This window comes from Anolis carolinensis, chromosome 1, assembly GCF_035594765.1.
Source record: "Anolis carolinensis isolate JA03-04 chromosome 1, rAnoCar3.1.pri, whole genome shotgun sequence".
NCBI lineage: Eukaryota > Metazoa > Chordata > Lepidosauria > Squamata > Dactyloidae > Anolis > Anolis carolinensis.
Window position 1 is genome coordinate 130,694,076 of NC_085841.1, and position 26,333 is coordinate 130,720,408.

Consider the following 26,333-nt stretch of genomic DNA (forward strand, 5'->3'; position numbering starts at 1 on the left):
AGCCAAATGACAAATAGTGTCATCAAATAATGGTTTGAGACCCTGTTGTCAGAAATGCAGGATATAAATAAAATAATTTAAAAGGAAGGGGCATTAAGAAGCTATGCTCTCTTTTCCTTTCGATATCCCAAACAGAGATCATTTATCTCTAAAGATATGACCTAAATCCAATTGCTAGTCCTATCTACAGCAGACTCACTGAATCCATGGAATTTACATAAATGCTGATTTATCATCCAGTGAATTGTTTAGTTGTTTTGCTATGGCCTCCTGTGTCATAGTTTGCAAAGACACTGGAGGGCCTTGGTATTTTGAGGCCTGTTTGCTGCTGAGTAAAGAGAGAAGAACCAGGACTGTATTCTTCTCTGAAGCAGATTTCTGGACTGAAAAAGGACTATTTATGACTGTAGAATTCTGTAAGTGATCAGAGGGATCATTGTAAATACTACAGTTTCTGGTCTCTTGGAATCAGTAAAGTTCCTGTATGTTTGTTCTGCAAACCTGAGGGGCATGTTATTGTTCTGCGGGTGACTCTGGATCGCAGGCACACGTAAGAGCTTCCATTTATCATCATCAATCCGCCACATCCTGCACATATGATAACAGCATTTTTGTATATACAGTAAAATATTTGAAGGCTGCAAAATCATCTTCTGAACAATTAACATTCGTTTAACAACAGATTCTGTAATTGTTCAGTAATCACACTTCCCTCATTGGTCCAAATCCCAAAGGAACAACAGCATTTTTCTTCTTCTTCTTTAAATAATAGACTAAATAATGTTGCTCTTGAACTCTCTTTTCTTTCCTAACAATATGATTTGTAAGTACCCAACAAAGAGGTATCAAATAAGAAAGCAGACTCTTGACCTCTTCACACAGAGTTAAATTTAGTGGTATATGCCAATTGAGCCCCAGTAACTCACCTAGCTGGCCAGCCGACTCCCATCACATGCCACCTGTAAGGCTCAATGGGTGAAAAAGGGTGGACCCGGCACATGACACCGGCTGGGCAACATGAGAGGGCTCCCAGGTTGCCGCTGCAATGCATTGAGGGAAGCCATGTGCACAACATGCACTCACACTTCCCCTATCTGATCACCCTCAGATGGAGCCGGGTGATGTGGGGCGTGGGGCACTGGGTTTCCCACGCTCCTCTACAAAGCGAAGCACCTCCGGCAGCCATCTGACAAGGTCGTTATATTGACTCATCAAATCAGCACATCAGTGGAACCTGAATTAGGTGCTTTCTACACCATCCTTAAATTCCAAGGTATGATCCCAGGTTATCTGCTTTGAATTGGATTACATGAGCCTCCACTGCCATATAATCTGGGCAGTGTAGAAGGCGCCCTAGTTATCCTTGAAAGAGAGCAACTGAATTCAGCAGGACATAAATTAGTCCAAGTCTGGATCTCGTCAACAGCTACCCAAACAGTCATCAGATCTTCAAGCACTGTCAAAAGAAAGAAAAATCTATTTGAGCTCTCACAGCTCACTCAAACATGTGCCTGCTAATTTTACATGCTCCTGGCACAGTTTATAATAATCAGACAGAACTGAAGCAAATGATCATCACTTCTGTAATCACATTCACTAACATATAAAATTAATTGGGGTTCTGACTTACAGCCGATGCCAGGTAAAATTAAAAGAGTTACAGCAGGAAATTGGGCTTTCCATAGTGTTGGAATAGATAGTATCTGACTAAGCTGAGGATGTGTGAAACTCACCATGATATTTTTATCTGTATTTAAGACTAATTGCACATGCATGGCAGAGACATGTTGCTAGAAAGATACTTTATTCATTTAAGGAAGAATGTTCTACAGATAACATGGACTGCTAAAAGGGCACATGAATGGGTCATAGAGCAAATCAAGTTTTAACCGTCCTAGAAGCCAAAATGACTAGTCTGAGACTTTTGGATTTTGGACATATCACAAGGAGACTGTACTCAACCCTTTAGAAAATATGATAATGCTTGGTAAGGCAGATGGCAGTAGAAAAATAGGAAGACTCCAGTACACATGGATAGATTCAACAAAGGAACCCAAACTCTTGAGGATGCAGAAACTGAATGAAGCTGATGATAACAAGGAGACCAGAAGGTCTCTAATTCATAGGATAAGCATAAGTTGAAATTGACTTGATGGCAATTTATCTGTATTTAAGACTAATTGCACATGCATGGCAGAGACATGTTGCTAGAAAGATACTTTATTCATTTAAGGAAGAATGTTCCACAGATAACATGGACTGCTAAAAGGGCACATGAATGGGTCATAGAGCAAATCAAGTTTTAACCGTCCTAGAAGCCAAAATGACTAGTCTGAGACTTTTGGATTTTGGACATATCACAAGGAGACTGTACTCAACCCTTTAGAAAATATGATAATGTTTGGTAAGGCAGAGGGCAGTAGAAAAATAGGAAGACTCCAGTACACATGGATAGATTCAACGAAGGAACCCAAAGCCTTGAGGATGCAGAAACTGAATGAAGCTGATGATAACAAGGAGACCAGAAGGTCTCTAATTCATAGGACAAGCATAAGTTGAAATTGACTTGATGGCAATTAACAACAAAAATGTGAATATATACATTGCTGAACATAAAAATAATGTGTTCAGAGATGGTTGCATTCATACAGATTGAGAATCTGTATGACGCAGGAAATATTTTTTCTTGACGGATGAGCTAAGAAAGACTGCAAATAAGGTTTCGATGGGAAAAGTATGAAGGCATTATGCTGACATACAAGGAAGAGAAGACCTGGATTACAACAGAAGAAAAGGCAGACGAGTTTTATAGAAGATTAAAGAGAGACCTAGCTCAGAAACAAACATTGCAATCGACAGAGAAGGAGAAAAATCCTAAGAGCTCAAAAAAAAAGAAGATATGACTCGCCTAAAGAAGGATTTGATCTTGCGATCTGGACTCTTAAAGTAGATGACCAGGATGAACCAACGGACAACGAGGAGGAAGAAGAGGAAGAACCCCTAAATGAGTGATTTTAAACAATTAATAAAAATATTTTCAAACAATATTAATGGACTGAATGTCCCTAATAAAAGAAAGAGAGTGTATAATTACTTGAGAAATAATAAATTTAACATCATTGCTTTGCAAGAAGTACATATAGCCCAAAGACATGCCAAATATCTAATAAACAAAAGACTAGGTAAAGAATACCTCTCCCTTGATAAAAAAAAAGAAAAGGGGGGTAGTCTTATATATTGATGACAAACTCGACTCTAAATTTGAATTTAAAGACCAGGAAGGAAGAATAATAGCGATAAAGATCAATATAGGAGGAGAAACAATTCTAATTTGTAACATTTATGTCCCGAATGGACCCAAAAGGAAATTTGTGAAACTACTTAGACAATGTATTAACCAGAGCAATTTCGACCATATGATCCTAATGGGGGATTTCAACGGTATATTAGATAAAAATTTAGATAAATCAAATATAAAAAAGAAGAAGGCAAGCAACTTACTCCCACAAAAATTTTTATCATTAAAAAAGGAATATGACCTACAGGATGTGTGGCGAATGAGAAATCCAAAACAAAAAGATTTTACTCGCTATTCAAATAGGTACAAATCCTGGTCAAGGATCGACATGATCTGGGCATCTAAAATATTGACCACAAAAACTAGTGAACTAAAGATTATGTCCAGGGATATGTCAGACCATAGCCCATTAATTATGGAAATTAATTACAGAAAAACTATTCAAAAATGGAGATTAAATGATAATTTGATCAAAAAAGAACAGGATATTGGTAAACTTAAAGAAATGACTAAGGACTACTTTAAATTCAATGACCTACCAGAAACTACACCAGGAATTATATGGGACGCATATAAAGCAGTCGCCAGAGGCTTCTTTATTAAACAAAAAGCAATAAAAAATAAAATTAAAAATCAAAAATTAAAAGAACTACAAACAGAAATAGATGGAAAAGAAAAAGAACTAAAAGCTAACCCAGAAAACAAGAAAATAATAAAACAACTAGAGATACTAAAAAACCAAAAGAGAAATTGGGAATTAGAAAAAAATAGCCAACCAGTTAAAATGGACAAAGCAGTATAGATATGAAAATGCTAATAAGCCAGGGAAATGGTTGTCAAGATTAATAAGGAAAAAAAGGGATGCACAACAAATAGCAAAAATTAGAACACAAGAGAGGGAAGTATATACAGATAATGAGATAAAAGAGGAATTTAAGAAATTCTACAAAAATCTCTATGAAAAAGACCAAATTAGTCAAGATAAAATAGTAGAATACCTGTGTCAGCAAAAACTACAGAAGATCACGGATGAAGAAAGATTGAACTTAAATAAGGAAATAGAAATTGAAGAAATTAAAAAGGCAATAAAAGATTTAGATGCAAATAAAGCTCCAGGTCCTGATGGATTCATTTCAGGTTTTTATAAAATTGAACAGGAAGAGGTATTACAGTTCTTAAAAAAAATAATGAATCTGGCTTTAACAGAGAGGACTATACCGGAAACCTGGAAAGAAGCAGAAATTATAATGATACATAAGGAGGGCAAAGATCCAAGTGATGTGAGAAATTATCGTCCAATTTCATTATTAAATACAGACTATAAAATTTTTACAAAAATTTTAGCTAATAGATTAACTGAATTCTTACAAATGTGGATCGGCGAAGATCAAACTGGGTTCTTACCAAATCGAGGCACAAAAGAAAATGTTAGAATTATAGTGGACGCAATCGAATACTATGATCAGAATTGCCAAATAGAGGTGGGCTTTCTCTCGCTGGACGCGGAGAAAGCCTTTGATAAACTCAATTGGGACTTCGTAAAATTATTGTTAAAAGAATTAGACTTTGGTACCCAATTTATAAACGGAATTCAGGCAATCTACGACCAACAAAAAGCAAAATTAAGGATTAATGGCCAAATAACAGAGGAATTTGAAGTAAAAAAGGGCACGAGACAAGGTTGCCCCTTATCTCCACTGATTTTCATTTTAGCTTTAGAAATCTTACTAAGGTCAATTAGGAAGGACAAAAACTTGAAAGGTATTAAATTGGACAAGCAGGAGATCAAAATCCGAGCCTTTGCGGATGACATAATATGCATTGTAGAAAATCCCAAAAGTAAAATTAAAGATTGGTTACACAAAATTGAAGAATTTGGAAAACTAGCCGGAGTTCGAATTAATAAAGACAAAACGGTGATCCTAACAAAGAACGTTTCACTGGAAGACCAAGAAACCCTAAAAAAGATCTCGGGGTTAGAAATAGTAAAAAAAATTAAATATCTAGGCATTTGGGTGGGGAAAAAAATTAACCAATTGTTGGAGCTAAATTACGGTGCCAAGTGGAAGGAAATAAAGAAAGACTTAGAAAATTGGGAAAGCCTAAATATGTCTCTATTGGGGAGAATAGCGACTGTTAAAATGAACATCCTTCCCAAATTACTTTATTTATTCCGGAATATACCCATTATTAGGAATATGAAGATAATTAATGGCTGGAACAAAGACATAAGTAAATTTATATGGAATAATAAAAAACCCAGAATTAAATTGGCAACAATGATCACTCCAAAATTAAAAGGTGGATTCGGCCTCCCAGATTTTAAATTATACCATGATGCATGCGCATTAGATTGGATTCGGGACTGGATAAAATTAGAGAAAGTTAAAACACTAACCCTGGAAGGGTTTGACCTGAGGAGAGGTTGGCATGGCTATTTATGGTGCAACAAACTTAAAATTGAAAAAAACTTCGGAAATCATTTCATTAGATCATCCCTAATTAAAATATGGTCAAAATATAAAAGATATTTTTATGAAAAAACTCCACTTTGGTTTTCACCATTAGAAGCGCATCAGAGAAGGCTTTTAGGTTGGAACAAATGGCCCACACATAGGGAGATTCTAAAGAAACCCTTCACAATGGAAGGGACCCCTCAAATTAAGGAATTAGAGGAGATTCAAAAAGAATACAATAATGTATCTTGGTTCCAGTATCTACAGATTAAAGAAAGTTATAAGAAAGATAAAGAAGTGGGTTTTAGTATAAATAATGGTTTTTGGGACAATCTACTTCAAAGAAATAGGAAAATTATAACAATACTATATAATAAATTACTGGATTGGACAACAGAACAAGAAGTGGTTAAAGAGTCCATGTTAAAATGGTCAAGGGATGTAGGCAGACCGATTTTAATGTGTGAATGGGAAGAAATTTGGGGGGAAAAAATTAAATACTGTCTAGCAACTGGTCTCAAGGAAAATTGGTTAAAAACAATCCATAGGTGGTACTTAACACCAAAAAAAATTGGCCTAATGTTTAAAAACGCAGACAACAAGTGTTGGAGGTGTAGGGAGCAGGTAGGTTCATATCACCATATGTGGTGGAGTTGCAAGAACATTAAAAAGTATTGGAAAGTAATTAATATTGAATGTGGGAAAATTCTAAAAAATAAATTGGAATGCAAACCGGACCTTTATCTACTAGGTTTATATCCCAAACAGGATAGTGAAGGGAAAGGAAAAAGGGAGAACAAAGAGAACATGGAAAAAATCTTTACCTTCCTAATTACCGCAGCAAGATTAGTAATAGCAAGACACTGGAAAGGAACAACCATACCAACTAAAGAAATGTGGCTAGAAAAAGTAGTAGAGATAAAAAATATGGACAAATTGACTTTCATGATTAAAAAGAACACCGGACGCACCATGAAAGAAACGGATTGGTCGAGCTTTGAAGTCTACTTGCAAGAAGAACTAAGAAGATGAATCAAACAAATGGAAATAATTGGAAGACGGAAGAGTGGAAGTCTACACTCCCCCATCCCCCCCAGTTAGGAAACTTTTCCCCTTTCTTTCCCCTTTCCCCATTCCCCCCCCCTTGTTTCCCAAAATCCTCCCCTTGTATTTACTACTCTATAGATGTAGACACAGCTAGAAACCCCCCTCCCCCTGATATCTAGAGAGAGTAGATACCCCCCGCCTTATCCTAATCTTACCATGCCCATCTATCCCACCATACTTACCTTATTCTTTCCCTTAGATTCACAATTGTAATTAAACTCAATAAAAATTATATTTAAAAAAAATAAAAAAGAGAATCCCTTATTCTGAAATCTAATATCCAAAATACAGAGATATCCAAAATTATCCACTATGAGTGGCTGAGAGAATTACACCTTTGCTTTCTGCTAGTTTAATGTAGGCATACATTGCTTCATCAACAGAATTACTTTAAAATATTATATACAATTTTCTTCAGGTTATGTATATAATATGTATATGAAATAGAAATGAATTTCGCGTTTATACTTGGGTCTCATCTCCAAGATATCTTTATGTACATACAAGTATGACAAAATCCAAAAACATCCAAAGTCCTAAACAGGTAAGGGAAAGTCAACCTGTACTCACAAGCCCCAAATCTACTCATAGTGTAATGTTTTTTTTAAAAAAAAAATCGGGAGCACAGGATGTAGAGTATGTTTAATAGACTTCTTGCTAAGCAAGTGTCAAGACCTGAAATGATCATTTTTTTTAAAAAAAATCATTAACATTTTTAAATCAAAGGTGTCATTTAAACATGGCAATAACATAATGTGCTGTTAGTTTTATTTTGAATTATTTGCACAATTTTAATGTAACCCTGAAAAACAGTCTATTTAGATCTCTGTTGACAATCACCATCTGTTTCTAATCAAACTGAGACAATTAACAAATTAAAATCCTTAATTAGCATTGTGTGTGTATTTCCCCCAGATTGCTTTCTGTTATGTTTATGGAAATGAGGAGGGGCAGCCATGCTAGTTAGTTATTCTCCAATCATGTTTACTACTTCGTTTTTATAAACGAAGGAAACTAACTTACCATATGTCCAAAAAAACAAGAGCCAAAATTGGAAGTTCTAGAAAGCAAACTTTTCAGAACTTCTCTGGAAATAATGCAGTCACAGTGAGGCAAGGAGAGGAAGCAAGAAAAGCTTAGTGATACCTTATGAGAACAACAGCAGCATAGTTCAAAGAAAATAATGGAGGATACATTACTATGTTCTAGAAAAACATCACCACCCAGCAGGAAGACACAGGATCATGTTTCAATAAAGACAGACCAAACCAGTTTGCCATGCAAGAGGTGAGTCACCCAAGACAAAGGCAAATCCTAGTTCAGGGAGAGTTTTTTGAAGCCCACACAGAGAGGCCAGGTGGTGGTTATCCAAGCCAGTCTTAGCCTGTGAGAGGGGCATGGCTTAGCTTACTTAAGGCAGCCTGCCTCTCTCAAAGGCCTCTTTGTTTTTAGCTAAAATTGGGGGACAGTCACTGAAAAGGTCCCTTAAAGTATTGCTTGGGGGGCTGGGATAGGAACTACTACTCTTGGGGACTGAATGGGAGATTGGCTCCCTCTTTTAAAGTTATATGGGCTAGGGGAGGTATCCCCCCCCCGCCACTAAAATGATCTTCCAGGATCCCCCCCTTGCCTGGGAGGACCTTCCTGTGTGATCATATCTGAGTAGCAGTCCATGTGAGTTGAGTCTACAGTCACGATCTGGTAATTCTTCAAGGGTGCAAAGAGGACATTGTCATGGGGGGGTTGACATCTGGTCCGCAACAGTAGACTCGCTTTTAGTTGCTCCTCCCCTATTACTTGACGATTACCCACCAGAGTCTGGATTACAAGTTAGGCCAAATAAATAGCCCATTATTCATCCACATTTCTTTGATTAGCCTGGTTATTTTGTGTCAGTGCTTCAAAAGTGGGGTTTCTAAATTAGAGGTTTACTGCAGGAGCCTTTTGTAAAACAAGGTCAGCCTCATGTATAATGTGAGAGCAAGTTTTGGACCCAAAATTATGATTATTGATATGACTATTGGTGAGTCAAGAGCCATTCCATGAATAAGGTAAAGCACCAATGCCTCTTCAGGGGGGTAGCCACCCCTAGTCGCTGCCATTTCCTCATCCAGACATTCAAAAAGGCCAGAAAGTGTGCCACGGTAAAGAGCGGGTGGGTCAATGCTTCTTTTGGGTTAGAATCATAGAACAGTAGAGTTGGAAGAGACCTCATGGGCCATCCAGTCCAACCCCCTGCCAAGAAGCAGGAAATCACATTCAAAGCACCCCTGACAGATGGCCATCCAGCCTCTGTTTAAAAGCCTCCAAAGAAGGAGCCTCCACCACAGTCCGGGGAAGAGAGTTCCACTGCCGAACAACTCTCACAGTCAGGAAGTTCTTCCTGATGTTCAGGTGGAATCTCCTTTCCTGTAGTTTGAAGCCATTGTTCCGCGTGCTAGTCTGCAGGGCAGCAGAAAACAAGCTTGCTCCCTCCTCCCTATGACTTCCCCTCACATATTTGTACATGGTTATCATGTCTCCTCTTAGCCTTCTCTTCTGCAGGCTAAACATGCCCAGTTCTTTAAGCCTCTCCTCATAGGGCTTGTTCTCCAGACCTTTGATCATTTTAGTTGCCCTCCTCTGGACACATTCCAGTTTGTCAACATCTCCCTTCAATTGAGGTGTCCAGAATTGGACACAGTATTCCAAGTGTGGTCTGACTAAGGGAGAGTAGAGGGGGAGCATGACTTCCCTGGATCTAGATGCTATTCCCCTATTGATGCAGGCCAGAATCCCGTTGGTTTTCTTAGCAGCCACACCACATTGCTGGCTCATGTTTAACTTGTTGTCCACAAGGACTCCAAGATCTTTTTCACATGTACTGCTGTCTAGCCAGGCGTCCCCCATTCTGTATCTTTGCATTCCATTTTTTCTGCCGAAGTGAAGTATCTTGCATTTATCCCTGTTGAACTTCATTTTGTTAGTTTTGGCCCATCTCTCTAGTCTGTCAAGAACGTTTTGAATTCTGCTCCTGTCTTCTGGAGTGTTGGCTATCCCTCCCAGTTTGGTGTCATCTGCAGACTTGATGATCGTGCCTTCTAACCTTTCGTCTAAGTTGTTAATAAAGATGTTAAACAGAACCGGGCCCAGGACAGAACCCTGCGGCACTCCACTCGTGACTTCTTTCCAAGATGAAGACGACGCATTGGTGAGCACCCTATGGATTCGTTTGCTTAGCCAATTACAGATCCACCTAACCGTAGTTTTGTCTAGCCCACATTTTATTAGTTTGTTTGCCAGAAGATCGTGAGGGACTTTGTTGAAGGCCTTACTGAAATCTAGGTACGCTACATCCACGGCATTCCCTGTATCAACCCAACTCGTAACTCTATCGAAAAAAGAGATCAGATTAGTCTGGCATGACTTGTTTTTGGTAAATCCGTGTTGACTATTAGCAATGTCTGCATTTGTTTCTAAGTGTTTGCAGACCACTTCCTTAATGATCTTTTCCAGAATCTTGCCTGGTATCGATGTGAGGCTGACCGGACGGTAATTGTTTGGGTAGTTCTTTTTTCCCTTCTTGAAGATAGGGACCACATTTGCTCTCCTCCAATCTTCTGGGACTTCTCCCGTTCTCCAAGAACTCTCGAAGATAATTGTCAGTGGTTCTGAAATAACCTCAGCTAGTTCCTTCAATACTCTTGGATGTAGCTGATCTGGCCCTGGGGACTTGAATTTGTTTAGAGCGGCAAGATGTTCCTGGACAACTTGTCTCCCTATTTAGGGTTGGATTTCCCCGAATCCTTCGTCCATTTCATGTTGCTGAGGTTGAAGATTGCTTTCTTTTTCTGAGAAGACCGAGGCAAAGAAGGCATTAAGCAGTTCTGCCTTTTCCCTGTCCCTTGTCACAGTAGAACCTCCCAGTAGACTAGGTTCTCGCTTTTTGTCACTCTACTCAGAGAAGATGGCTTTTTTGTGTTTAAGCTAGATTTCTTGTAATTTAAATCCATATTCTAGTCTTTTCCATGACATCAGTTCAAATATTTAAAGATAGATGTCCTGTCATCTCGCATTCTTCTCCAAGCTAAACATACCCAGCCTAGTCATTTCTTATAAGGTATGGTTTCCAGATCTTTAATCATTTTGGTCACCCTTCTCTGGTCATATTGCTATCTTTCTTGAATTATGGTATCCAGAACATAGGATGAGGAAAGGCAAAGGAGAAGGAGCCAGCATCTCCAGGTTTTTGCTGCTTTTCTTTCTCCCCTACTACATCCTCTTGCTTGAAGGAAATCAGATTTGTTTTTTGTTATTTTAAGGATTGCACCTTAATCTTCCTGTAGAGTTTGGCTTGCAGGGTTTTTTTTTGTGTCAGGAGCAACTTGAGAAACCGCAAGTCGCTTCTGGTGTGAAAGAATTGGCCATCTGCTAGGACGTTGCCCAGGGGATGCCCGGATGTTTTGATGTTTTTACCATCCTTGTGGAGGCTTCTTTCATGTCCCCGCATGGAGCTGGAGCTGATAGAGGGAGCTCATCCATGCTCTCCCCAGGTGGGATTCGAACCTGGCAGCCTTCAGGTCAGCAACCCAACCTTCAAGTCACAAGGCTTTAATCCACTACGCCACCGGGGGCTTGCAGTAGGATCGGCCCTCTGCATCCAATAATTCAACCATCCAGTTTGAATGTATCTATTGCAAACCTTGGGTTTGCCATTTAATATAGGTGACATCATTTTACTACACCCTTGTATAATAGTATTTGAGTATCCTTGTGTATTTAGCATCTGTTATGTGTCCTGGGACCGAAGCCCAGCAGATACTGAGGGCCACTGTATTGATTTTTATGTACTTGGAAGTTAGGCATGTCCTAACCGTTATTGCTGTGGTACAATTAGTCCTCCATATCCATAGATTTAACCATCTGATATTCAAAAATTATCCAATATTAAAAAAAGAATTTGATTTGTATACTTATTTAATCTACTTACATACCCAAGGTCACATAAAACTTTTTGGGCAAAAAGGGGTCGCAAGCTGAAAACGTTTAAGAAGCCTTAGTTTGGGCCATGTTCCCAAAATATTGTTAAGATCATTTTAAAAAGTAACACTTAGAGCTGTCATTCCTTTCAGATAGACAACAGAATGATAGGCTAGATAGACTTTTGGTTTGATACAGCATGGCTCTTCTTATGTTCTCCTGTTCTGAAGGCATTGATACTTGAAATCAAAACTGCTCTAATCAAAGCTAATTTCGATTTTACTGCTGGAATTCAAAATTGGAGAAGGATTAAATTTCAGCTAGGCAAGTCAAAACACAGAAGATAGCAGGCACTTTTCCGTTTTAAATTAATTAACAACTGTCAAAACCCAGTTATTCTCATATTACTTTCTTGGGAAGTCAAGACTCTCAGTTCACTGAGACGCTGAATTAACAGCATTCAAATACTGCTTTTTCCTGCTCAATTAAAAGTGATTGAGTCTGCTTTCCTTTATCAGAACAATTCACTGATGAAATAGGAAACTGAAGAAGTGCTGTTTATCCTGTTTAACAAATCTCCCCAAAGAGTGTTTTTTTTTAAAAAAAAAATCCTAACAAAATCAAAGAACAGCTAGCAGGGGAAAAAGTAAACTTTACCAATTCCTGCTATCCAGCCCATTTTCTTTCAGCCCAGCAGGCCAGTAACTGAATTACAGAGCATTAGCTCCTCCAACAGGACACATTTTTTTCCTTTTACTACTATTACCCGGTTCACTGTAACATTTGATCATACTGCACTTTCATATTGTCCCTTTGCTACAATGAGTGGTAAAATGGTTAAATACAGCATCTATGATTCCTTTTTTTTTTCAATGAAAGCCACAAGCACATGCAAAGGACATACAATTCAATCCTCAGATACTAATTTTTTAAAATATTCTGTAAGCTATGAGTTCTTTTGTGACTGTGGTTGTTCTTACAGTTAAATACAAAAATATTGTATTTAACTCCAGCAAATGTTCCAGCATCCCAATAAAGGAACGAACTTCAGTTTCCTCTGAATGAGACTGAACATAATAATCTGAGCATATCCCTTCTGCTTCACTGCATCATGATTTGCCAGAAAAGAAACGTTGGCCAGGACAAAGAATGACCTGGCAAAAATCAGTAGGTTTGTTTGGACTTTTTCCCATAAAATACTATACTTGTCACATGCGATGCAGTGGTTTGAATGTTGGACTACAATTCTAGAGACCAAGGCTTGAATCCCCTACTCAGCCATGAAACCCAAAGGGTCACCCTGAGAAAATCACTCTCTCTCACCCGTAAAGGCAACAGCAAACCTCTTCTGAACAAAGCATTCCAAGAAAACCCTGTGAAAGATTCACCTTGGGGTTGCCATAAGTTGGAAGCAACTTGAAAGTACACAACAAAAATAACAAGTGTTTGAAATTTGGGAAAATGTACTATACTTCAGGTGACTATACTGCTGAATGCTTGTTATTGCAAATCTAATTCTAAAATGCCCAGTCCTAGTGCATATCCATTAATCCTTATGTATGCTTAACTGTATACTGAATTGTGACCAGGATATTTCTACCACAATGGCAACAATGCAGCTCTTCCACAATTCAGCATGCAGGAAATATGACATTAAGATCACAGACAGGTATCTATAATTTGATTCATCAAGAATGAATGACCTTCTCCTGCCCCTTCAGAAAGATAAGATCCTATAAAAAGGTTGGCTCCATTCCAAAAAAGCTCCAACTGTGGCTAATGAGCAGTCAACGCTACCAACATGGTTACAGATCTCTGAATATGTCTAAAACAGCAGAAACGATTGTTTGGGATATATTGGTTGCCAGAATGACTTTCTAGGGAAGGTTTATGTAAATTAGAAAATTGTTGGGAAAATGGTTGCTTCCTTAAAACATATGTTTGGGAGCTGTCCTGTTGTTGCCTTATTTGGCAAAATGGTATTGGAGCACTCCTTTCAATTATTTATCCATATTTTGTAAATTAACAAATTGGGGGGGGGGGGTCCCTATTTTAAAAGATTCCCAGGTGCCAACCATTACTTTTGGAAATAGTAATGCAAAACGTTTTCTTTTAAATCCTCAATTTATTCTACAACTTTGTTATTTGCTGAGGGCACAAAAATCCTTCCTGCTTCTATTTAAATTTAATTCAACCAGCTCTTGCATACACCGTTGCTGTAGCACTTCTTCAAGATGGCTGCTGCTTTTGATATTTTCAGAAGCTATAATTGAGTCCCTGATTTGTGAGAATGAGATTGTGGGGAACATCTGTAACAGACTGAAGAAGGTGTATGGAGATGACACTGTTTAATAACAGTATTGTTAGTCGCTGGTTGCACAGGCTATCTAGTGAAAAATGGCATGCCAATATTCAGGATACATCACGAAGCGGCAGAGTATACACTGCACAAACAACTGACAATGTGGAGCACATGAACAATGTGGTTAAGACTGAGAGACTGTTAAGGAAATGTCACTCCAACTGGGCAATGGTGTGTGCAGAATACTGAAAAAAGTTGCAGCTGAAGAAGGTCTGTGCAAGGTGAATCTCGGGGAAGTTGACAAGAGGCACACAAGGAAACCCTAAAAACCATATGCAGCAAACTCTTGGCCCGGTATGAGAATAAAGGAAATGAATTTCTTTCAAGAATTGTGATGGGAAATTAAACATGGTTACACCATTTTGAACCAGAGTCAAAGAGACTCTGGTTCAAAATGGAATGGCATCATGCAAGTTCTTCCACGAAAATGAAAATTGGAAGCTGTACCTTCACAGTTACAGCAGCTGTTTTCTGGGATTCAGAAGGAGCCCTGCTAGTGGACATCATACATTTTAAAAATCACCATTAATTTGGAGGCATACGTGGAAACTCTTTAAAACCTTCAAACTCGCCTACGTTGTTCGCCACACCAACAGAAACAAGAAGTTTTGCTATTGCACGACATCGCCCAGCCACATGTCAGTCAGCAAATTCCATGTGAGATTGAAAAACTTGGATGGGCATAGTTGCCACACCCACCTTATAGGCCTGATCTGGCACTGATGGACTATCATCTATTTGGCAAGCTGAAGGACTCCTTGCACTGAATGTGATTTGAAGATGATGATTCCCTTTTGGCAACTGCTAAACAGTGGCTCAGACAAGCCAATCCAGACTTTTACCTTGCAGGCACACAAGTCAGACTTCCAAGGTGGCGCAAGGCTGTCAAAAGGGATGGGGTTTACGTGAAAAAGTAACATTTTGATTCTAAAGCATGTATCCCTGTACTGTATAATAGCAAAGATGTAGAATAAAATTTAGAGTATTTTAAAAAATGTGTGCATTACTTTTGGAGTGACCCTCATAGATATTATGAAATAAGCTATTTCCTTCACCTTTAAAGGTTATGAAATACTACCGTTCTAATCAGTGTTCACTTCTGCTAAGATTAGGATGCTTTCATAACCTAAAAATATGTAGCTGGCACACATATTTCCAGTGTTGCCACTCACCTCAGATTTCATATTGGGTGGTTCCTTAAGAACTGCTCTTAATACAGTTTCTCTATGCAGATTTTATTCAGGATTTTACTTAGTCCCAAGCACTACAAAAGCAAAACTGAAGAGTTTTATGTCAGGACAAAATGAAAGCAAACACCAGGTATGGGGAAATCACCCAAAATCACTGCAACTTCTTTATTTCTGCTTAAGTAACAAGGGTTTCATGAATCTCAGTTCTTGCCATGGGTAGAAAGAGCCCACCAATTGCAAAGGACCATGTCTAGATTCAAAACATTATATCAGATAGTTGTAGTTCAAAGAAAAAAGCCACAGTACAACTTCTTCTATCCCAAAGGATTTTTAAACATAAAAACATGTATTATACCATTGTCAAAAGGTTTAAACTGAAACCATCAGTGAGAGGCTTATCAGGTTGTCTGCTCTTAGAGCGCTGACCTTTTCTTGGGAAACAAAAGCGTAACTGAGCAGAAACCTGCCTACAAATCTTGTTAACCTTCATCATTCACTTGTACCACACTGTAATATCTCTGTCAGCCAAATTGACCTTCACAAACGTCATCTTAACCCATTCCCAGCATGGTTACAAGAAAAAGACATTCCACCACAAACTTCCTCTAACTCAGTACACAAAATTCATACTGTTCAATATATTAAAATTACCAAAGCACTGGATACACAGTCACCAGAAAAAAATATGACACCTTTAATGTTGTTTAAGTGAGTAACTGCACAAAGGCCCGACTAAATTTAGTAATAATCCTATCCCTTTACAAAATAGAAAAAGTCAAATGGAGCAAGCAAAGCATCTTGTGTATCATTGCAGAATGATATCCACCAGCAGAGGTGGGTTTTAGTAGCATTTATGATTGTGATAATGATAGCCCGAGCATAAATGTGGAAAAGCTATGCGGTTGTTAATCTAACTTATAACATTGTAACTGACTAATCCTATGCCAGCTGCTTCTTATTCACAGTGTAGGTTATATTATACCACCTAATGAGATGTACTGGCTTTTATACTGGGAACTACCATGCTGAAGTTACTCTTGCTAGGCCTACCACACCAAAATCCGTTTCTTGTAACAAGTGCTGCAACTCATGCTATGAGACAGAAATTCTGAGAAGCAAATTTTTAAAGTAGCAGGTAATGATATGATATCAGCATCAAGCATTTTTACAGTGCCTTTTTATTAAAAGTTCTGAAATGAACAAAATGCTGAAAAACAATGCAACACCCAGGTACTTACAGAATCATATGCCAAATTAACATACGCAAGGAACCTTTTAGTCAATTCCTCTGACAGCTGAGTGAATCTGTAGCGGAAGAGATCTAATTCTTGTTGAATAAACCATCGCCTGAGTTCTTCTCTGCAATAGGAAGTTTATTGAATGTATCATTTAGTGAACATACAATTATAGACACACACATACACTATAATTTTTGAAATATGCCCTTTGAAAAACAAATGGGCAAGAACACTATTCAAAGTCCCTTTCTCATAATGAATGATTGACAACATTCCATAAAGAAAACTAGACAGTTCTGATCAGAAATCCTAGGCAGATACAAATAATTCCACACTTCTTGAACAGGCATTTATGTATTCAGTTATTCTCAGGCTTTGTCTGTAATTTGACAGTTATCATCTAACTGCCTTAAAACTATGTCATTAACTACCACATTTTTCACCTCAGCAGTACTACTAACATTGTCAAGGCATTTGCTAGATAGTTCTGGTGTTGTTTTTAGCTTCAGTGATGTATATATTATCTATATGGTTTTAACTGTTTGATAGACTAATTATTTGCTGTGAACATTCAAACTATGGTTGTTATGATTCATATAAACTGCCTTGAGTCTGAAACTACCAAAAAGCTTACATATAAATACAGTAATACTAATTTGTTAGCAGCAGTTACCTAAATATTAACCTAATTTTCTGAGCTAGCAATCTTAATCAAAAAAATCGTCCCTCAAAAACTGGATTGACTTATTGCTCAGTCAGTGTAACTACTATACTTTACCTTAACTCTTATAAAAAAGAAACTATTGTATTTTATGAATAGTGTGGCAAAAAGTGGGAGCTTAGTCCAACCCGCTGAACCTAAACAAGGACTCTTTCTATTGACCTTGGTACAGCATTGTTTCTGGCCTTTTTGAATGTCTGGGTGGGAAAATGGGTGGGGCTTTAGGATGGATTTTTATCTTTTAAATGTAATTTTTGTTGTATTTCAACTGCATTTTAGCTTTTGTATACATGACACAAATATGTAATTATTTTTTTAATTTTTGTATTCATGTGTATATGTATTTGTTTTATTTGTAAATTCTATTGTGTTGTGTCACATTATTGTCTGTCGCCTTGAGTCTCTATGAGGAGAAATGCAGGATAAAAAATAAACAATAATAATAATAACAATAAGCCAAGAGCAGTAAGCCTCCTGAGGCAGCCCTGGTGCTTTCCCCCTCTACAAAATCCCCTCTTTGATATGATTCCCAGATCATATCAAAATCCATAATCATGGCCCCCACGTATGCGTGAAATCAACTTATACCCAAGTATATACAGTATGACTAATCCAAACATTATCCATAGAGTTTGCATCTCTTGGTAACTGAAAGAATTAGGACACAATCTTTAAAAAATTTCAGAAATGTTTTCCTCAACTGCAAAAGTATCAAAAGACTAATAAAGACTAACTAATGATGGATGAAAAACTTTCTAAATTTGAAGCATTTTGTTTAATGTCAAGTGCAAAATTTATGACAAGAAGCAGTTTTCTCTTTTATTCAGGCAAAATGAATGATGGATAACTATACTATGAAGTCGTGTAAAAACCATTTGGTAGTAAAAGCAAAGAATGATGTTACAAGTGTTTGCCTCAGGGTGGCACTACTGAACCACTAAAAATCCCTAGAACAGATTCAATTCTGTGACCATCATATTGCCAGATCCACTGAAATATGGTGCTCAAATATTATTGACAAATAAAATTTTACAACCAAACTGCATGAAGACCACATACAAAAGTAACTGAACAATGACTGGGAAAACAATACCTACGTTTGGCAGTAAGCAAGTCGCAGTATGAAGTGGGAAATATGATCTTTTCTTCTCCTGTCATAATCATTTTCGAGCAGAGCCTAATTACAAAAGAATATGCATCAGTAAGAGTAAATCTAGATAGCATCTAAGGTAGCATGCCATCTAACAGAAGAGGGGACTAGAGCGCGTGTGGCGTTCAAAACCGAATGGGTCAAACCGAACACGGCTGGGCTCTTATCTTAACTGACGCTGCAAAGAACTCTTTCTTTGCAGCTAATATTGCGTCCGCAAAGAACCGTCCGGCGGAGCTGTTCCGAGTTGTCAGAGGTTTGTTATATCCCGTCCCTCAAGACGGGATCCCTGACAACTCGGCAGCCCGCCGGACGGTTGCTCAGTTCTTTGCGGACAAAGTTGCTTTGATCCGCTCTGGATTTGACACCATATTAACGGCAGTCTCCGAGGATGTAACAAGTGCACCTGCTTGTCCTATTTTGATGGATTCGTTTCAATTGGTTCAGCCCGAGGACGTGGACAAGGTGCTTGGAGAGGTGAGGGCGACCACATGCATCCTAGACCCCTGCCCATCCTGGCTGGTGAGAGAAGCCAGAGGGGAATTGGCCGAGTGGGTGAAGGTGGTGGTGAATGCCTCCCTTCGGGAAGGCATTGTTCCAGCGAGCCTTAAATTGGCTGTGATCAAACCGCTGTTGAAGAAGCCATCACTGGACCCCACTCAATTGGAGAACTATCGGCCTATTTCCAATCTCCCCTTTTTGGGCAAGGTCGTGGAACGTGTGGTGGCTGCACAACCCCAGGCATTCTTGGTAGATACTGATTTTCTGGATCCAGCGCAGTCTGGCTTCAGGCCGGGACATGGTACCGAGACAGCCTTGGTCGCCTTAGTCGATGATCTACGCCAGGAACTTGGACAGGGGGAGTGTGTTCTGCTGGACCTCTCAGCGGCCTTCGATACCGTCGATCACGGTATCCTTCTGGGGCGCCTTGCCGGGATGGGTCTCGGGGGTACTGTTCTTCAGTGGCTCCGGTCCTTCCTGGAGGGTCGTTCCCAGATGGTGTCATTGGGGGACACCTGCTCGGCTCCACAACCATTGACTTGTGGGGTCCCGCAGGGGTCAATACTGTCCACCATGTTGTTTAACATATACATGAAGCCGCTGGGAGAGATCATCCGGAGTTTCGGGGTGCGGTGTCATCTGTATGCAGATGATGTCCAGCTCTGTCACTCCTTCCCACCTGTCACTAAGGAGGCTGTTCAGGTCCTGAACCGGTGTCTGGCCGCTGTGTCGGACTGGATGAGGGCGAACAAATTGAAACTTAATCCAGACAAGACAGAGGTCCTCCTGGTCAGTCGCAGGGCTGAACAGGGAATAGGGTTACAGCCTGTGTTGGATGGGGTCGCACTCCCCTTGAAGACACAGGTTCGCAGTCTGGGGGTTCTCCTGGACTCATCGCTGAGCCTGGAGCCCCAGGTCTTGGCGGTGGCCAGGGGAGCCTTTGCACAACTCCGCCTTGTGCGCCAGCTGCGCCCATTCCTTGGGAGGTCTGACTTGGCCACGGTGGTCCACGCTCTGGTTACAGCTCGTTTGGACTACTGCAACGCGCTCTACGTGGGGCTGCCTTTGAAGACGGCTCGGAAGCTCCAACTAGTACAACGGGCGGCAGCCAGACTAATAACAGGAGCGGCTTACAGGGAGCGTACTACTCCCATGCTGAGCCAGCTCCACTGGCTGCCGATATGCTACCGAGCCCAATTCAAAGTGCTGGTTTTGACCTACAAAGCCCTAAATGGTTCTGGCCCATCTTACCTGTCCGAACGTATTTCCCCCTATGAGCCTTCTAGAACTCTTAGATCATCGGGGGAGGCCCTGCTCTCGGTCCCACCAGCCTCGCAGGTAAGGCTGGTGGGAACGAGGGACAGGGCCTTCTCGGTGGTGGCTCCTCGGCTGTGGAACACCCTCCCCAGCAACATACGGCAGATACCAACTCTCCTAGGCTTCAGGAAAACCTTAAAGACATGGCTGTGCACACAAGCTTTTAATGAATAAGAACATGGACTTTACATGACCTGTACGAAGAATCAAGGATTCTGGATGAATGGATTTTGATCTTGGACATTCTTAAAATTTTATATAATGTGATTTTATTTTGTAATGGTACTTGTTTTATATGAACTGTTGTTTTTACATTGTTTTTAGGCATTGAATTTTTGCCTGTTTACTGTAAGCCGCTTTGAGTCTCCTCGGAGAGAAAGGCGGGGTAAAAGTGATGTAAATAAATAAATAAATAAATAAATAACAGGTGAGATCCAACACTAGGCAAAGGACAGTAGGCTCACACAATCTGTCTCTTCCCAAAGCCCCATGGAGGAATCACTGAAAGCAGAAACTTGTGGGGTTCACCTTGCTTGAGACAATTTCTCCTTCTGCTGCAGAAAACAGTACTCCGACCCACATAAAATTTTAAATAAATAGAAGGTTTTTGTCTGCTTTCCAGAAGCTTAAAAGAGACATGGTCAGCCAAATGATTCCAGGAAAGAAGTTCTAGAGCATGGTGCTGCAACAGAAATGACTCTGTCTCAAATCCCAATCAACTTTGCTTCTGAAAGTGGTGGGATGATGTCACTACATCAATATTAGCTGTGCAAAAGCACTTTTAAGTCATATCAGCTACTGATGCATTCATAAACAGAGATGGGCCTGGAGCCATTCCCAACACAGAGATCAGACCTTTTAAAGGAAGCATTACCTCACCCAGGATCTTTCCATGGGTTTACGGTAATCTACACCAGCGACCCCCAAACCTTTCGAACCCTTCAGAAGACTTTTTCTTCCATGGAACCCTAACTCTGTCCCTAAGCATTACGAACCCACAAAGTTCTTCTTCCTTTCATCTACTCCTATTGCCTAAGTGTTTCACATAATGTAGTAGGTTTAGAAATAAAGATAAAACATTTTAATATAATTACAAACATTTACTTTGGTGCAAGATAATATTGGATATAATCACAAATATTTATTTTGGTACAGGAAAATTTTGGATTCAAACCTAAAGTGATGAATTTTTTTTTCCAATTTTTGGTATTTAAAATAGTTTTGAAATTAAGTGTTATGTTTGACAGCTGAACATGTAAATCCAGGGTGGCATCCAGGTTACTCCTAAATTTGTTATTTGAATAAGCATAAGCTGAAAAGCCTAATTCGCATAGATAGGTAGACATGAAGGGGAGCATTTCTCAGATAGACTTTCTGGCTACTGAAAGCTATATGTCTATCAGTCCAATTATTCAGTGGCACAGATTAAAATTTTATTTTAAAGCAGAAGTACATTGAATTTCAAAAAGATCTTCATGCTCTGGTACAAACTTTTAAAAAAGATTTTTTAAAAATTTAAAACAATTTTCACAGAACCCCTACAATGTGGAACACAGTTTGGGGAACCGCTGATCTATACAAGTGTTTGGCCCTCATCTGTTATATAAACAACAGCAGGCTAAGCAACACTATTGCTGACAATATCAACATTTTCCAGAAGCAAGGGGAACAGGTTTACTGTGAACCTCATGATATGGAGTCCAATATAATTACCAACACGCAACCATTTCATAATCGGTCAGCAATACCCAATCTCTTGAGGTATTTTTATGCAGATCTATCTCAGGTAATACAGTGAGTACACATTTCTAAAGAATTGCAGGGACACTTTATTCATTTCCACTTACATGGTATGGAAACTGGAGAGTCTTAAGCTCTGCTTCCAGCTTTTGGTTGTATAGAGCTGTACCTTTGATCATACTCACCCCCAGGTTTTCAACTACTTTGAGTACTGCAAAAACAAAAACAAAAAACAAAAAAAACAAAAACAGACAGTGTCAATCCCACAATCTGTCAGTTATCTGAAAATGCATATTCTTTAGAATGAACAGACTATAACAATGAGAAAAGAGAACACAATAATTCCACACAGTAGGTAACAGTAGCCATGTGAATTAACTTGTTAACCATGGAAATACTGAGTACAGTAGAGTCTCACTTATCCAAGCTTCACTTATCCAAGGTTCTGTATTATCCAAGGCAGTCTGCCTTTTAGTAGTCATTGTTTTTGTAGTAAATGTTGCAATGTTTTGGTGCTAAATTCGTAAATACAGTAATTACTAGATAACATTACTGTGTATTGAACTGCTTTTTCTGTCAATTTCTTGTAAAACATGAAATTTTGGTGATTAATTTGTAAAATCATAACATAATTTTATGTTTAATAGGCTTTTTTCTTAATCCCTCCTTATTATCAAAGATTTTCACTTATCCAATGTTCTGCCGGCCCGTTTATCTTGGATAGGTGAGATTCTACTATATATAAATAACATGCCATAAAACAGTTTTACAGAAATATAATTCTGGAGAGTCATGTAAAATGAAACAAGTATAATTTTGTTCTGCTTTAGTACTTACATTTGAGCCTGTCAACTGCAAAACTTTCAAATTCTATGAGGGAAATATTTTCAATTGGCGGCGTAAGATAGAATTGAAGACTGAATGGATATTCTTCTTTATCTCCCAGCCTTGACACCTTATATCTCGGCACTTTATTTCTCCTGTTCGTATTAAACTGCATTTTCACCCAAAATTCCTGTGAAATGTCATGGTAAGAGATTAGTACATTAAAAAATGGCTGGCCACTGGACTTTAATATTTCAACACCCGCATTTCCAAAAGTATATGAAATTACAAACTTTCTTTAGAATAGAAATTACTACATACTCAAAGTTCATTTTTAAGTGTTCTTAAAACAACAAGCATACATACGTCCTCCAAACTATGGCCCCTTCCACACAGCTGTACAAAATCCACATTGAACTGGATTATATGGCAGTGTGAATTCAGATAATCTAGGTCAAAGCAGATATTGTGGATTATCTGCCTTGATATTCTATATTATATGGCTGTGTGGAAGCCCAAGAGCTGCTGGAGTTAATTCCCTTCCATTAATTTTGGTAAGCAAAAACACCACAACTGCTGTCATTTTAAAATGTCAACACATCCTAGTTCTACTGAACCAGAAGAGCCCGAACTGCAGAGCCTGTCAGATTATGCCAACCTCATATTGGATATATCCACAAACATAGCCACAACCCCAAGAGGCAAGAAATATTCAGCAATGGTTTTGTTAGTTCGTGACTCTAAAATACAGCATACAACACCTGCTATTCATTAGCAGCATCCCAGCAGGCTGACCCTGCTTAGCTTTGAAGATCAGACACGATCTGATGCCACTGGGACACTTAGGGTAGGTAAATCTCCTCTGCTTTTTTAATCTCAACATGCATATTAAATGTCTTTTTCTAGCTGAGAATCTTAATTGTTATTATTCTTATTTTCAGGGTTTTAGATCAACCAAACTGGAAGAATAACTGCCATGGCTACGAAAATAAGAACACTGAAGTCAGTAACATCCATGTCAGATCCTTGCTTCTTATTTAACAAGTCAACATTAACAGAGAGGCGGGAAGAGTAAGAGTAACCAACTTCCACTCTGAGGCCACAGAGTGAAGAGCAGGCAGACAGGAAGACACAGTGCCATCATGTCTCCTGCAACAACACTTGGGAGCCCCTCAATATATACAATATAATATGTATAGAAATAATAACATTGTAATGCAATAGAGCTGGTATATTGTTTATAATATTAATAATGTTGCAATGTAATACATTATGATATGGTACAACATTTTATAATACTAATAGTATAATGTAGTAGTAGTATATTATATATATTGTGGTATAATAGTATAGTACAATACAATACTATATAATAATATAATTGTATATTATACATTACATATACTATTAATATTGGAGCCCCTGGTGCCGCAGCCGGCAGCACTGCTGACTTGAAGGTTGAGTTGCTGACCTGAAGGTTGCCAGTTCAAATCCAACCCGGGGAGAGCGCGGATAAGCTCCCTCTATCAGCTCCAGCTCCATGCGGTGATATGAGAGAAGCATCCCACAAGGATGGTAAAAACATCAAAACATCCGGGCATTCCCTGGGCAACGTCCTTGCAGATGGCCAATTCTCTCACACCAGAAGCGACTTGCAGTTTCTCAAGTTGCTCCTGACACGGAAAAAAAAACCTAAGGACCCAACTGTGCCACTCTGCACTTCGTTATTGCTGTTAATTAGCTTATTTGCAGGTTTTACTGCATTTTAGGACATTTTCATAATATTTGTATTTTTACTGGGATTTTACATACAATGTTGCTTTTATACTTATGTTATGTTATGTATTTTATATCTGTGTATTTGTATACTGTGTATTGTGGTTCAGACATGGCACTGTAGTGCTTCTGTGAGCTGCCCTGTGTCCCTTGGGGAGAAGGTGGTGGGGTACAAATAAAGATTTATTATTATTATTACAGAAGAGTCTCACTTATCCAACATAAATGGGCCGGGATAAGCGAATATGTTGGATAATGAGGGATTAAGGAAAAGTCTATTAAACATCAAATTAGGTTATGATTTTACAAATTAAGCACCAAAACATCATGTTTAACAACAAATTTGACAGAAAAAGTAGTTCAATACGCAGCAATGCTACGTAGTACCAAAACATCACAATGTATTGAAAACATTGACTACAAAAACATTGACTACTAAAGGGCTGACTGTGTTGGATAATTCAGAATGTTGGATAAGCGAATGTTGGATAAGTGAGAATCTACTGTATTATTATAACTGATCTGCAGGAGATAACTGTGAGTCTAGAGGGGAACAGTGCACAGCTAGGATTAGGAGTGATACAGAGAGAAAGAGGAAAAGGAGGGAAAGATGTGGCAAAGAACAACAGTTGTTTGGGTTGCTGTGAGTTTTCTGGGCTGTATGGCCATGGCCAGAAGCATTCTCTCTTGACGTTTCACCCATATCTATGGCAGTCATCCTCAGAGGTTGTAAACTATATTGGAGACTAAGCAAGGGAGGCTGATATATCTGTGGAAGGTCCAGGGTAGGAGAAAGAACTCTTGCCTGTTGGAGGCCAGTGTGGATGTTGTAATTAATCACCTTGATTAGCATTTAATAGCCTTGTTATTTGAAGATGCATATCTCCAAAAGAGTAGTTTTCAAAGACAATAATAATAAAACTTTATTTCTACCCCGCCCTATCTCCCCGGGAGGACTCGGGGCGGTCTACAACATATAATAGCGGCAAACATTCAATGGCGTAAAGGGCAGGATAATAATAATAGTAATAATAATAATAAACAATTGTAAACAGGTGAGAACATCTTAAAAATCAAATAATAATAAAATGTAGTTGTGTCAGTTCCTGAAGGAAGGAGCAGCCCGAATGATTACATACTCAGTGGCAATTAGCAGCAAAGGGTTACCCACAGGCATCAATGGAGGTCTTCCTCTCGAGAAAACATACACGCAAGGAAGGCCAAAAGAAGGCAACCCAAAAACCAGCATCTCCCTCCCTCCTCTCTCCCCCCCCCCTTTTTGGCGCACACCTCATTTTCCAAAAGTTACTTACTGCCCCTTTTTCAGCGCGTGAGAATCAGATCCCAATTTCCCGCGCGAAAACAACACCGTGACGTAGGCTCGCTTCCTTTTCGACCCCTCGTTCTGGTCCCACCCCTTCCCTCTGTCTTCTTCCGCCGGCTTCTCCAGTTGCCTTGGCAACGTCTCGCCGTGACGTAGACTCCTCGGCAGAGCCTCGTTTTCCTCCCGCCTGGTTTCTTTGGGTTACCACGGCAACGCCTCCTTCTCCTTCTGCCAGTGACAGCTTGCTTCCTCCTCGGCGCCTTGTTCCGGTCCCACCCCTTCCCTCTTAACGTCTTCCTCGGTTGCCATAGCAACACCTTCCCCTTCCTGCCTGTAGCTCCTTTCACCATTAGCGCCTCGCTCTGACCC

The 26,333-nt window shown here is 39.2% G+C and overlaps 1 protein-coding gene across 2 annotated transcripts in view; it reads right to left on the minus strand.

Annotated features, from left to right (window-relative positions):
* Positions 1–26,333, minus strand: part of prim2 (DNA primase subunit 2) — a 97,254-nt gene that overhangs the window by 70,725 nt on the left and 196 nt on the right. Inside the window, exons 1-5 of one of the 2 annotated variants that reach the window (XM_016997035.2) lie at positions 25,954–26,333; positions 22,877–23,054; positions 22,147–22,250; positions 18,429–18,508; positions 16,611–16,731 (exon numbers count right to left, since the gene is read on the minus strand). In XM_016997035.2, coding sequence (XP_016852524.2) covers positions 16,611–16,731; positions 18,429–18,508; positions 22,147–22,250; positions 22,877–23,039 — 468 coding nt within the window. In that variant the 5' untranslated portion in view covers positions 23,040–23,054; positions 25,954–26,333. The remainder of the gene's footprint in view (positions 1–16,610; positions 16,732–18,428; positions 18,509–22,146; positions 22,251–22,876; positions 23,055–25,953) is intronic. The other variant, XM_062982236.1, reaches the window with a different exon arrangement.